At 35.4% G+C, this 12,903-nt stretch overlaps 1 protein-coding gene across 1 annotated transcript in view; it reads left to right on the forward strand.

Moving 5' to 3' along the window:
* Window positions 1–12,903, forward strand: part of HERC1 (HECT and RLD domain containing E3 ubiquitin protein ligase family member 1) — a 219,402-nt gene that overhangs the window by 89,146 nt on the left and 117,353 nt on the right. The window contains exons 14-17 of the mRNA XM_008568860.1: window positions 7,301–7,426; window positions 8,372–8,593; window positions 11,650–11,802; window positions 11,924–12,056. Of these exons, the coding sequence (XP_008567082.1) occupies window positions 7,301–7,426; window positions 8,372–8,593; window positions 11,650–11,802; window positions 11,924–12,056 (634 nt within the window). The remainder of the gene's footprint in view (window positions 1–7,300; window positions 7,427–8,371; window positions 8,594–11,649; window positions 11,803–11,923; window positions 12,057–12,903) is intronic.

Genomic DNA, 12,903 nt, shown 5'->3' on the forward strand with positions numbered 1-12,903 from the left:
ACACAGAAAATAAAAAATAAGGTCTTTTCAGCAGATAAGAATAGAAAGTACAGTGATTCTAAAACAATATACTCGTAAATAACCAATGGGTCAAAGAAAAGATCATGAAAAATTAAAAAATACTTTAAGATGAATGAAAACAAAAACATAGCATGCCAAGATTTATGGAATGCAGCTAAAGCTGTGCTTAGGGGAAAGTTTATAGCTGTAAGCATTTACATTAAAAAAGAAGAAAGATATCACCTCAATAATTTAACCTTCCACCTTAAGAAATAAGAAAAAGAAGAGCCAGGTAATCCCAAAGCAAGTAGAAAAAAGGAAATAATGTATATTTGAATGAAACTAAAGAAATAAAGAATAGAAAAACAATTGAGAAAATCAGTGAAACTAAATGTTGGTTCTTTAAACAAAATCAACAGATCCCTAGCTAGAATGACCAAGAAAAAAAGAAAGTGGATTCAAATTACTCAAGTCAGGAATGAAAGAAGATACATTACTACCGACCCTACAGAAATCAAAAGGATTATAAGGGAATGCTATGAACAATTGTATGTCAATGAATTAGATAACTTAGATGAAATGAAAACATTTTTAGAAAGACACAAACCACCAAAACAAACTGAAGAAATAGAAAGTCTGAATGGACCTAATATGAGTAAAGAGATTGAATTCATAATAATAAAAAAAATAAAATAAAGCCCAAGACCAAATGGCTTCACTGGTGAATTCTACTAAATGTTTAAAGGATTAACACTAGTCCTTCACAAGCTTTTCCAGAATATAGAAGAGGAGCAAATACTTATCAACTATATTCTGTGAGATGAATATTACCCTGATACCAAAACTGGACAAAGACATAGCAAGAAAAGAAAACTACAGATCGACATCCATTATAAATATTGATGTAAAAATCCTCAACAAACTATTAGAAAACTGAATCCAGCAACTTATCTAAAAAATTATACACCATGACCAAATGGGATGTATCCCAGAAGTGCTAGGTTGGTTCAAAATAAGAAAACCAATTGGTGTAATAAACCATATTAATTGAATAAAGAAAAGAATCATGATTACTTCAATTGATGCAGAAAAACATGTGTTAAAATTCAACATCCTTTCGTGATAAAGACATTCATCAAACTAGAAGTAGAAGGGAAGTATCTTAGCCTGATCAAGGGTATCTATGAAAACTTCCCAGCTAATATTTTACTCAATGGGGAAAGACTGAAGTCTTTTTGCCTAAGAACAGGAACAAGACAAGGATTTCCACTCTGCCATTTCTATCCTAGCCAGGGCAATTATGCAAGATAAAGAAATAAAAGACATCTAAATTAGAAAGGAAGAAGTGAAGCTATTACTGTTTGCAGATGACATGATTTTGTATGTAAAAAATCCTAAGGAAATAAGGAATCCACAAGAAAAACTACTAGGGCTAGTAAACGAGTTTGGCAGGATTGCATGACACAAGATCAACATGCAAAAATCCATTGTATTTTTATACACTAGCAATGCATAATAAAAAAATGAAATTAAGAAAACAAGTGTATATACAAAAGGATCAAAAAGAATAGAATACTTAGCAATAAATTGAATGAAAGAAGTGGAAGAGTAGTACAGTGAAAACTACAAAACATTATTGAAAGAAATTAAAGAAGACCTAAACAAATGGAAAGATATCCATGTTGGGACAGGAGCATTCACAGGGTCCTAGGCAGGAGCTTTGGTCAGTCCCCACTGCCTGGCAGCAGGCAGGAACATGCACGGGGTCATAGGCAGGAGACAAGGGCAGTACCTCCCACCTGGAAGCAGGCAGAATCATGCCAAACACACCACTTGCACACAGGTGGCCCACCACAGCCACTGTCACAGCCATGGCTGCTGCAAAAGTGACTTGCCGCCAGTCATAGCCATAGCCACTGTGCAGGCAGCCTGCCAGGCGCTCAGCTGCGTCGATACAAAGAGAATCACCAGCAGAGACTAGAAAAAGAAGAGGAAATCTCTTCTTGAATCCCACTCCAGAGTAATAGAAGAAGCAACTGCTCTACCAGATGACTAGACATTGTCATAGAGATACTAGAAATATGAAAATTCAGGAAAATGTGATACACCAAAAGAACACAGTAATTCTCAAATACCAGATCCTGTAGAGCAGATAACCCTTGAAATGACTGAAAAGGAATGCTGAACAATATCCTAAGAAAACTCAATGAGATATAAGAAGACTCAATCATACAATATAATGAAATGACCAAAAAAAAAAAAAAAAGAAAAAGAAAAAATCCAGAATGTGAAGGAGGAAATTTACAAAGAGATTAACAATTTAAAAAAGAATGTAGCAAAATTCATGGAACTGAAAGATTCAATCAGCAAAATAAAAAACACAACCAATAGCTTAAGCAGCAGGCTAGAACAAGCAGAAAAAAGGATGGACCATATGTTAGGTCACAAATGAAGTCTCAACATACTTTAAAAAACTGAAATCATTTTAAGAATCTTTTCATATCACAACAGATTTGAACTAGAAATCAACAAGCAAAACTGAGAAAGCTGTACAAACACATGGAAACGTATTCCTGAACAACCTGTCGGTCCAAGAAAAAATTAAACAGGAAATCAAAAAATTTCTTGAAACTAATGAAAATAAAGACACATCATGTCAAAACCTGTGGGATACCGCAAATGCAGTACTAAGAGGGAAGATTATTGCAATAAATGCTTGCATCAAAAGAATAGAGAGATTTCAGATAAACAACCTTTGCTACACCTCAAAGAACTAGAAAAACAATCCAATCCCAAGATTAGTAGACAGAAAGAAAGAATTAAGATCAGAACTAAATGAAATGGAGACCCAAAAAATGATACCAAAGATAAATGAAACAAAAACTCGTTTTTTCGAGAAGATAAACAAAATAAAGAAACCATTAGCTGTGCTCACTAAAAAAAGAGAGAAGACCCAAATAACAAAAATCAGAAATGAAAAAGGAGATATTGCAACCTCTGCCACTGAAATACAAAGAATAATTAGAGACTATTATAAAAAAGTATACGCCAAGAAATTTGAAAACCTGGAGGAAATGGATACATTTTTTGGACACATACAGACTACCAAGACTGAATCAAGAAGAAATAGGAAACCTGAACAGACCATAAACAAGCAACAAGATTGAAACAGTAATCCGCAATCTCCCAGCAAAGAAAAACCCAGGTCCAGATGGCTTTACTGTGAATTCCACCAAACCTTTAAAGAGGAATTAACACCAATTCTCTCCAAACTATTCCAAAAATTGAAACAGAGGCCATTCTCCCAAATTCATTCTATGAGGCCACCATCACCCTGATACCAAAACCAGGCAAAGACACAACAACAAAAAAAGGAAAACTACAGAACAATATCTTTGGTGAACATAGACATAAAATTCCTCAACAGTATATTAGCAGTCAGAACATAGCAACACATCAAAAACAGTATATACATCATGATCAAGTGGTATTCATCCTAGGATGCAAGGATGGTTCAACATAGCAAGTCAATAAATGTGATACAACACATCAACAAAATCAAACGATTATCTTAATAGATGCAGAAAAAGCATTTGACAAAATTCAACATCCCTTCATGACTAAAGACTCTCAGCAAATTAGGTATAGAAGAAAAGTATCTCAACACGATAAAAGCCATATATGACAAACCCACCACCAGTATCATACTAAATGGGAATAAGCTGAAAGTTTTTTCCTTTAGAATGGTAATAAGACAAGGATGTCCACTCTCATGACTCCTATTTAACATAGATTGGAAGTACTAGCCAGAGCAATCAGGCAAGAAGAAGAAACAGAGGGCATCCATATTGGAAAGGACAAAGTTAAACTGTCCCTGTTTGCAGATGACATGATCCTATACCTAGAAAAACCTAAAGACTCCACCAAAAAACTCTTAGAGCTGATAAATGATTTCAGTAAAATTGCAGGAGACAAAATCAACATGCAAAAATCGGTAGCTTTTTCATACTCCAATAAGGAAGTAGCAGAAAAAGAAATCAAGAGAGCAAGCCCATTTACAATAGTCACTAAAAAAATAAAATACCTAGAAGTCAGTTTAACCAAGGAAGTTAAAGATCTCTAAAAGAGAACAACATCACTGCTGAAAGAAATTAAAGAGGACACAAAAAGATGGGAATACATTCCATGCTCTTGGATTGGAAGAATTAACATTGTGAAAATATCCATACTGCCCAAAGCGATCTACAGGTTCAGTGCAATCCCCATCAAAATACCAATGACATTCTTCACAGAAATAGAAAGAACAATCCTAATATTCATATGGAATAACAAAAGTCCCTGAATAGACAAAGCAATCCTGAGCATAAAAACATAAAACCAGAGGTATCACACTACCTGACTTCAAATTATACTACAAAGCTATGGTAACCAAAACAGTATGGTATTGTCATAAAAACAGACACTCAGAACAATACAACAGAATAGAGAACCGAGAAATCAACTCACATACTTAAAAACCAACTGATATTTGACAAGGGAAGCCGGAGCATACCTTGGGGAAAGGACTGCCTCTTCAATAGTGGTGCTGGGAAAACTGGATATCAATATATAGAGGAATAAAACTAGACATGTACTTCTTGCTATATACCAAAATCAACTCAAAATGGATTAAGGACTTAAATATAAAACCTGAAACTATAAAATTCCTAAAAGAAAACACAGGGGAAACACTTCAGGAAGTAGGACTGGGCAAAGACTTTATGAACAAGACCCCAAAAGCACAGGCAACAAAAGAAAAAATAAACAAATGGAATTATATCCAACTAAAAAGCTTCTGCACAGCAAAACAAAGAAGCAAGCAAACAAACAAAAACAATTAAAACAGTTTGTGTTGTCACATTTCAAAATGATGTGAACTGACACGGGTCCTGATTGTATCCATTGTGGTGGATACTTGGGTGGTCCCTTTAAATTGGAAGCTGATATCCTTCAGTTTTAAGAAATTATCTTGAAGTATTTTGTTGATTTCCTCTTAATTGTTTTGTGTTTTCTTTCTCTCTGGAACTCTTTATTATTGGGATACTAGACCTTCTGGACCAGTCCTCTGAATTCTTTTGTATAGTATTCTCTTTCCTGTTGTCCATCTTTTTTGCCCTCTACTTTATGAGAAATTTAATCCTATGTTCTAACCCTTCTATTGAAGTTTTTTTTTTTTTTTTTTTTTTGTCTTTTGTCTTTTTTCCGTGTCCGGCAACGGATCGCAACCCTCAGTGTTGCCCCCGTACTGGACCGGGGACCGGCAACGGGATCGCAAGCCTCGGTGTTGCTCCCGCGCCTCGCTCAGCCAGTGAGCGGGAGCCGGTCCGTATGTGGGATCCGAACCCTCGGACGGGAGCGCCGCCGCGCTTCCCAAGCGGCGCACTATCCAGTGCGCCACCGGGCCGGCCCCTCTATTGAAGTTTTTTATTTTTTCTGTTATCTTTTTATTTTTTTAACCCTCCCAGCACCTTCATTTTAATCTTTTAATTTATAAGAGCTCTTTTCTTTATTTTTTGAGTGTTCTCTTTTTGGTAGCCTCCTGTTCTGGTTTCTTTTTTTTCTTTTTGAAGATATCATTTATTCTTAAGTTTTTTTCTCCTTATATAGTTGCTTTTTAAAAAAATTAGACTTTCTTTGTTAATTTTAGTCTCTGTCTTTCATAATAAAGGCTCTCCTCAAATTTCTAATGAGGTTTGGCTGCCCAATTATATTTGAGTGTGACTGTAAAAGGCTGATTGAAAGTCCTGTGCACGTGGATGAGGTTCATAAATTTTTTGGAAGGTTGATGTGGCTGAGCTATTTTGGGGGTTGTGGGAGGGGGTTGGGGAGGTGGGGTGGGAAAGCTTGATGTCTGCTCCTTAAGGTCTTTTTCTCTCAGGCTACTCAGATTCCCCAAAGGAAGGCTTTTCTGATCTATTGCCAGAAGGTATAAACCTGGGTGACATTCTTCTGAGGGGGGGGGATTTGAAGAGCTCTGGAGTCTCATCATTTTACAATGAACAGTTTCTGTTAAAATGATCCCATTTTCAGTTTGGTATTCCTACCCTCAACTGTGCCTGTTATCTTCACCAGTTTTCAAACAGTCCTTCTGTTTTGAGCATCTCCTTTGCTCTCTATTGCAGAAGTACCTGAGCCTCTAGGACCTCTACAGTATTAATCAGTGTTTTTTGGTTTTTCTCACTTTTGACTTAAGATGCAGCCTTTTCAGGTCTTTTAACTCTTTATCTGTTGCTTTCTGCTTCCAAAATTTTGATGCTATTTTCTTCTTTACCATTTTCTGGGGTCGTTTTGCTTATGCCCCCTCTACCTCCCATACTTTTAGAGGCTTTTGGAAAAAGCTTTTTTTTTTTTTTTTTTTTTAGGGGCTTCTGGAAAAGCAGTACACACATTTAGTCCTTAATCCTTATAGTCACCTTTGTTGAATTTCCACAGCTAAAATTTAGTTTGATTATAGTAACCTGAGGAAGTCATTAAAGGTTCTTCCAGTTCTTCACTGTGTTGCAGGACACATGATTTTTGATGGAAGGGTTCTTGATTCTTCTTATGCACTTGAAATTTTCAGTCATTATAGTAATTCAAAGAATTAGAAGCATTGACTTATAGAAAAATTGAGTATTAGAACTGAAAAGCACTATGGAATTTATCTAGTCCAACACTGATTTTACTGATGGAGAAGCCATGACCCAGAGAAGTTACAAGGCCTAAGATAATGCAACGAGCTATTCCTTCTGCTGTTCCCACTACCTGTACCTTTGTTTGGCTAAATCCTGCTAGTTCTTTAATTCTTAAATGCCTAATCCTTGGGGAGACTTTTCATGAGCCCATAGGCCACATTAATTGCCCTTGTGTGTATGTGCCCATACAAGTCCCACTTCCTTTTACTTTCCCTGTGTGACTCTTCATGTTTATGATTACTTGCTCAGGGTCTTTCTATCCCATTAGACTATATGTTCATGAAGGCAGGGCCTTCGTCTGCCTTCTTCATTTCTGTATACACATCACTTGTACAGAGACTTACCAGGTGCTATAGACTCAACACTAAGTATTTGTTGGGTGATGATTAGCTATTTAATGGCAAATCCAAAATATATATTCTCATCTTCTTAAAGACATTTGAAGATGGACTTCCATGCCTTTTTTTCCGCATGCCACCTTTTTTAAAACTTCTGTGATCCTATTAGTCAGTGGATTCACTTTTTGTTTGTTTTTATTAAAAAGATAAGAACCTGGCCAATCAATCCACTTTTCTTTTTGATATTAGGTGGTAATTGAAACTCTGTCAGTGGGAGCAACAATGCTCTTACCTCCATTACGAGAACGTATGGAATTACTTCATTCTCTTTTACCCCAAGGACCTGATAGATGGGAAAGCTTGTCTAAAGGACAGGTAAGCCTTTGCATGGTATCTGTGTAAGCCAGTAATATCACAAAAAATAGGACTGAGAGGGAAATAAAGCTAACCAATGCCTGTGTTAATTGGGTAGTATTTAACTTGATGGCTCTGGTAAATCCTAGTTGTATAATATTACATGCTGGAAGAATTCCCAGATGTCTAATGACCCCAGGTGAAGCAACTTATAATTTATTAAATTATTTGGGGCTAATTATTAAAATAATGGCTGGTTTTCTTAGTGTTGCTGTGTTGTCAAACCAGAGATCCTTTGGTTTATTTTTAGTGTGCTGTGTTGAAATCAAGGGTATGTGCTACTATTGGTTCCATGCCCAGAACTTTTTGTGAAATCATTTATATATAAAATAAAACATGACTGTTAGGAAAAACTATTTGATAATATGAGTATGCTTATTCTTTTCATTTTTATTATCATTCAAATAAACACATTTTGTTCAAGCAAGTAGAAGAATCAGTTGTACAGCTATAGATTTGAGGGAAAAGTAGTACTTACAGGCAATATAATATCCACAGATGCTTTCCAATGAGTATTTTGTCTTAGTTTAAATTTCAAGTGATTTATTTTAAATGTTAGAATAAGTAGTTGTCATTGGTAATTCTGTAGAATAATGTGTAGTATAATTTATCTGTTGCCATTTCCTACTCCTCTCTACTTACTGTACTAGAATCATTATGCACAGTATGCCATTTTAGCTTAAAGTTTTAGGTATTATAAAGAAGGATGGAATAAAAACCTATAAGTTTCATTTTCCTGAATGGTATTAATTGGATATTTTTTCTTATAATCATACACTTTCTAAAGATTATCAGGTAAGTGGATTAGTTAGCATCATTATACAGTTTTTTTTCTGGGATCCTTTTTTTCTTTTCTAGTATATTTAAAGCTCATTATTTATTTGTTTCTAATGGACTGTTCTTTAGAGAATGCAACTGGATATCATTCTAACAAGTTTGCAAGATCATACCCATGTAGCCTCCCTACTTGGCTATAGCTCACCCTCTGATGCTGCTGACCTCTCTTCTGTGTGTACTGGCTACGGAAACCTGTCAGATCAACCATATGGTACTCAGAGCTGCCATCCAGACACCCATCTGGCTGAAATTTTGATGAAGACCCTTTTAAGAAATTTAGGATTTTATACAGTAAGTTACTTTTTAGTTGTGGTAAAAAAGAAGAAAAGGGTAGGGATCTCTTCAGGTCAAGATATTTTGACATTTAAACACTTATGGTACAAATAAAACTCTAGACACCCCTCCCCAAAGGGGGAAAACATGTCATGTCTTCTGAAATATTGTGGGGGTCAAATGATATATAATTGAGAATTCCAAAGAGACTTATTTTAGAATTTTTTCTAAGTTTTTCTGATGTTAATTTAGAAGAATAAGCAGAAAACAATATCTAACAACATTTTTTTTTAAAGGAGAAGAATAATGAACAACAGATTAACCTCACTAGTTATAATCATATAATTTAAAAATGTGTTTGGTACTAGGAATAAGCTGGTCAGTAGGAGGGAAGACAATGGACCTTGTGGCTTTCCCTGTATGAGGATGCCATTAATTCTTATTCTATGCTGTTTCTTAAATCCATCCTTTTTTTTTTCCCCTCTCCCTTTCTTTGGGTTCTAACCCAGACCATCATGATCTAATGCTAATAATAGTAGTCTTGTGCCTGTTGTCACTATTGCTGGTCTCTTCTCAGTGTCTTACTGCTGGAATAACTTTGTGTTAAATAACCTCTTTGTATTAAATTAAAACCCCTTCAGACCTTCATCATTGGCTTATGCGCCATTGTCATCTGAGCTCATCTTTTCCCCAAATTGTACATGGTACCCCTGTCTCCTCCTGTTCTTCTCTACCAAGCTGTAACTTCTTTAAGACTCATCTATTTTGGGAAGCCTTGGCCAAATAACTCTGTCTGTCCATGTAATTATAGCTGCATAACCCCTGTGCTCCTCAGTACTTTTAGGATTAGAGTGTACTGTGAGACTTAACTTTGAATTGTTTGTGTGTCATTTCATATTATCTACTATGCCTCTTCAGGGCCAGATCTATATGTGAGGTTACTTCAGGAAGTTCATGGATAAGTAGAATTAAAAGATGATAAGAACCTTTCCATGAACTTTTTGTGATACCCTCATATTCTTTCTCTTCTGTACAAGTCTTAATACTCTGTGTTCTGCCCACATTAAAAGGCTGTTGAACTAAGTCAAAGTGAAAATTCTTCCTACAGAATTATTTTCTTCTGGGTTTAAGGATGTAAATTTTATCTGATGTTTGGTAGCTATAGGAAGTGATGGCTGCAAATGGAAGGAGAACATTGTTATGGCATATCTGTTTGTTAATGACTGAAAATTTTTTCCAAAGTTGTAAGGAACATTTATGCTACATTAAAGCAGTGGCTTTCTTATGTCATCAGGGCTGAGACAGATGGGTACATTATATGGAAGTGGAAATCAAATACTAACTGCTTTTGGGTTTAAATCATAAGTTTTTATTTCTTTCTGATGTGCTTTTGTTATGGAACGAACTCAGCAAGGAAACTTCAGACACTCAGAGAGTTGGAGAGTCAGGGAGCTTATTACGCTAGCAGGACCAAGGCGAACTCTTGTTCTAAGTCCTGGGACCCTGAGTGCAGGGAGGGTTGCAGTTTTATACTTTTCTTAAGCAGTCATGCAAGCTTTCTTATTGGCCCTGCCTGTATTCATGCAGAGTCACACAGACTGGGGTCTTGAGCAAGCAGCTGTACAGAAGCGGGAAATGCGGTTAGGGTTTTACAAGTAGCACCAACTAGGGACTTGAGCAAGTGGCTGTACAGAAGCAGGAAGTGTGGTTACCTTGCTGGGGTCTTAGCTAAAATTTTCCTTTAGACCCCCAACAGTTTGAACCAAATTTGTCATATTCTGAGATTTTAAAATAATGGTGCTATTTGGCAGCTTATAGCAAGTGCCTTCAAGTGTTCTCAGACTCTATCTTGTGTATCATAAGCATGAACCAAATTTTGTGCATAAAGATGTTCATCACATCATTATTAATAAGCAGTAAAAATTGGAAATAACAAATATCTAAAAATAAAGGAATGGTTAAGTAAATTATGGTATGTACTTAATGGAATATTGTGACTTAAATTTTATATATACATGGCTTATGAAAATATAGAAAGCATTTATAAAACTGCTGGAAAAGGGCAGGCTAAAAAGAAAATATGCAGTACTATGAAAAAAATGAAAAAGAAAGAAAAGTACACAAAAAAATCAGGAAAGAAATACACCAAAAAATATTAGTAGCCATTTTCTTTGGGTGGTTGGCTAAATGGTGATTTTAACATTTTTTTAAAAACAGTTTTGGTATTTTCTAAATGTTACTGAGCATTTCCTTTTTAAAAATATTTTTAACTTGAAATAATTACAAACTTATAGAAAAGTTACAAGAATCATTCAAAGAATTCCCCAGACCCTTCAACAACTTAATTACTTTATATCTGCCTGTCTATTTATCTATCTTTTTTATTCTAACTCATTTGAGAGTAAGTTGCAGATGTCATGCTGGCTACTCCTAAGTACTTAAGGATGTATTAAGAACAAGGACATTCTTTTACATAACAATAGAACAATTACTGAATTCAGGGAATTTAACATTGATACAGAGCTATTATCTAACATACAGTCCATATTTAAATTTCTGCAGTTGTGCCAATAATGTCCTTTATAGCAATTCCATCCCCTGCCCACGCCATGCCACCCCCAACTCCACCCCAGCAGTTCATGATCTCGTCCAGAATCACACATTGTGTTTAGTTGTCATGACTCTTTAAGTCCCTATTTCTTTTATAATCAGAAAAAAAATTAATTTCTAATAATTATGTTCTTAGAAATGCACAAGCATGTGAAACCAGAACATTTACCCAGAAGGTCTAGAAAGCAACAGCATCAAAATATTGAAATGTTGTCCTTGGGGAGTTATACTGTTATCCTTCTTCTTGTTTCTGTATCTTCAAAGTTTCTATAGTGAAATATGTGTTACTTTTTTTTTAATGGGAAAACAAATTGGAATTACTTGATGAATTTTACCATCTAGTAGGGATTATAACAAAGGTAATGGTAGAAAGGAGGCAATGGCTTCTTAAATCAGAATCATTTATGATAGGACATTACTTTCGTTTTCAAACACATCAAATCTTCATTTATGTGTTACTTTAGGATCAAGCATTTGGAGAGCTGGAAAAGAATAGTGATAAATTTCTACTTGGAACCTCTTCATCAGAGAACAGTCAACCTGCTCATCTTCATGAACTGCTGTGTTCACTACAGAAACAGCTGCTGGCATTTTGCCATATCAATAACATTAGTGAGGTATGTGATTCTTTGCCTTTTATGGTGATCTATCAGTGATCTTGAAACTCAGATATTTGGGTATGCCATGATATTTATGTACCTTTTCAAAGTAGTAATTTAGGAACTTTTTTCTTCTCAGAACTCAAGCAGTGTGGCATTGCTTCATAAACATCTTCAGCTCTTGTTGCCGCATGCCACAGATATTTATTCACGTTCTGCAAATTTGCTCAAAGAAAGTCCTTGGAATGGCAGTGTAGGAGAAAAATTAAGAGGTGAGTTTGGTACTGATTTCAGACTTAATCAGTAGTTAAAAATCAAAAACCCTTAGCCTTTCAAAGGCTGAAGAGGGTCTGAAGCCTCTGAATGGAAAAGGAATGATCTTGAATCTACTATCTATTAAAGATCTCTTTGATCATGGTTTGGAGGTGATGGTAGCAGTGATTGATCTTAAAAGATTCTAATTGGCATAACAGAGGCCTAATTTAAAGGCATTGTATTACATAAACTCAGAAAGATTAATTTTAAGTGGCATAAAGTAAGATTTTTGTCTGTTATTTCTTTTTTTAAACTATTTATTGTTTATTAACATATTCATTATTACAAATCGTAATAATTCCTTATGCCCTTTACTTGACCAGTCACTCCCAAACCCCCCTCCTTCCCTACCCCTCCATCTCTAGTATCCTTAGGTTTGTTCTCTCCTTTTGAAAGATCAACGTATTATTGTGATCCTTCCTTCCTTCCTTTCTTCCATCTATCCATCTTTCTTTTCTTTCCTTCCTTCCATCCAGTTATGAGTAAGGACATGTGGTATTTCTCTTTCTGTATCTGGCTTATTTCATTTAACATAATTTTCTCCAGGTTCATCTATGTTGCTGTAAATGGCAGAATTTTATTCTTTTTTATGTCTGAGTAGTATTCATTGTGTATATATACCACATTTTCCTTATCCAGTCGTCTGTTGATGGACATTTAAGTTGGTTTCATAATTTGGCGATTGTAAATAGAGCTGTGATGAACATGGGAGTGCAGGTGTCCCTTCAACATGATGATTTCCATTCCTTTGCATATATACTTAGTAGTGGGATTGCTTTCATTATCTTTCTCAGCATTTGCCAG

Source organism: Galeopterus variegatus, unplaced genomic scaffold (assembly GCF_000696425.1).
Source record: "Galeopterus variegatus unplaced genomic scaffold, G_variegatus-3.0.2 Scaffold448, whole genome shotgun sequence".
NCBI lineage: Eukaryota > Metazoa > Chordata > Mammalia > Dermoptera > Cynocephalidae > Galeopterus > Galeopterus variegatus.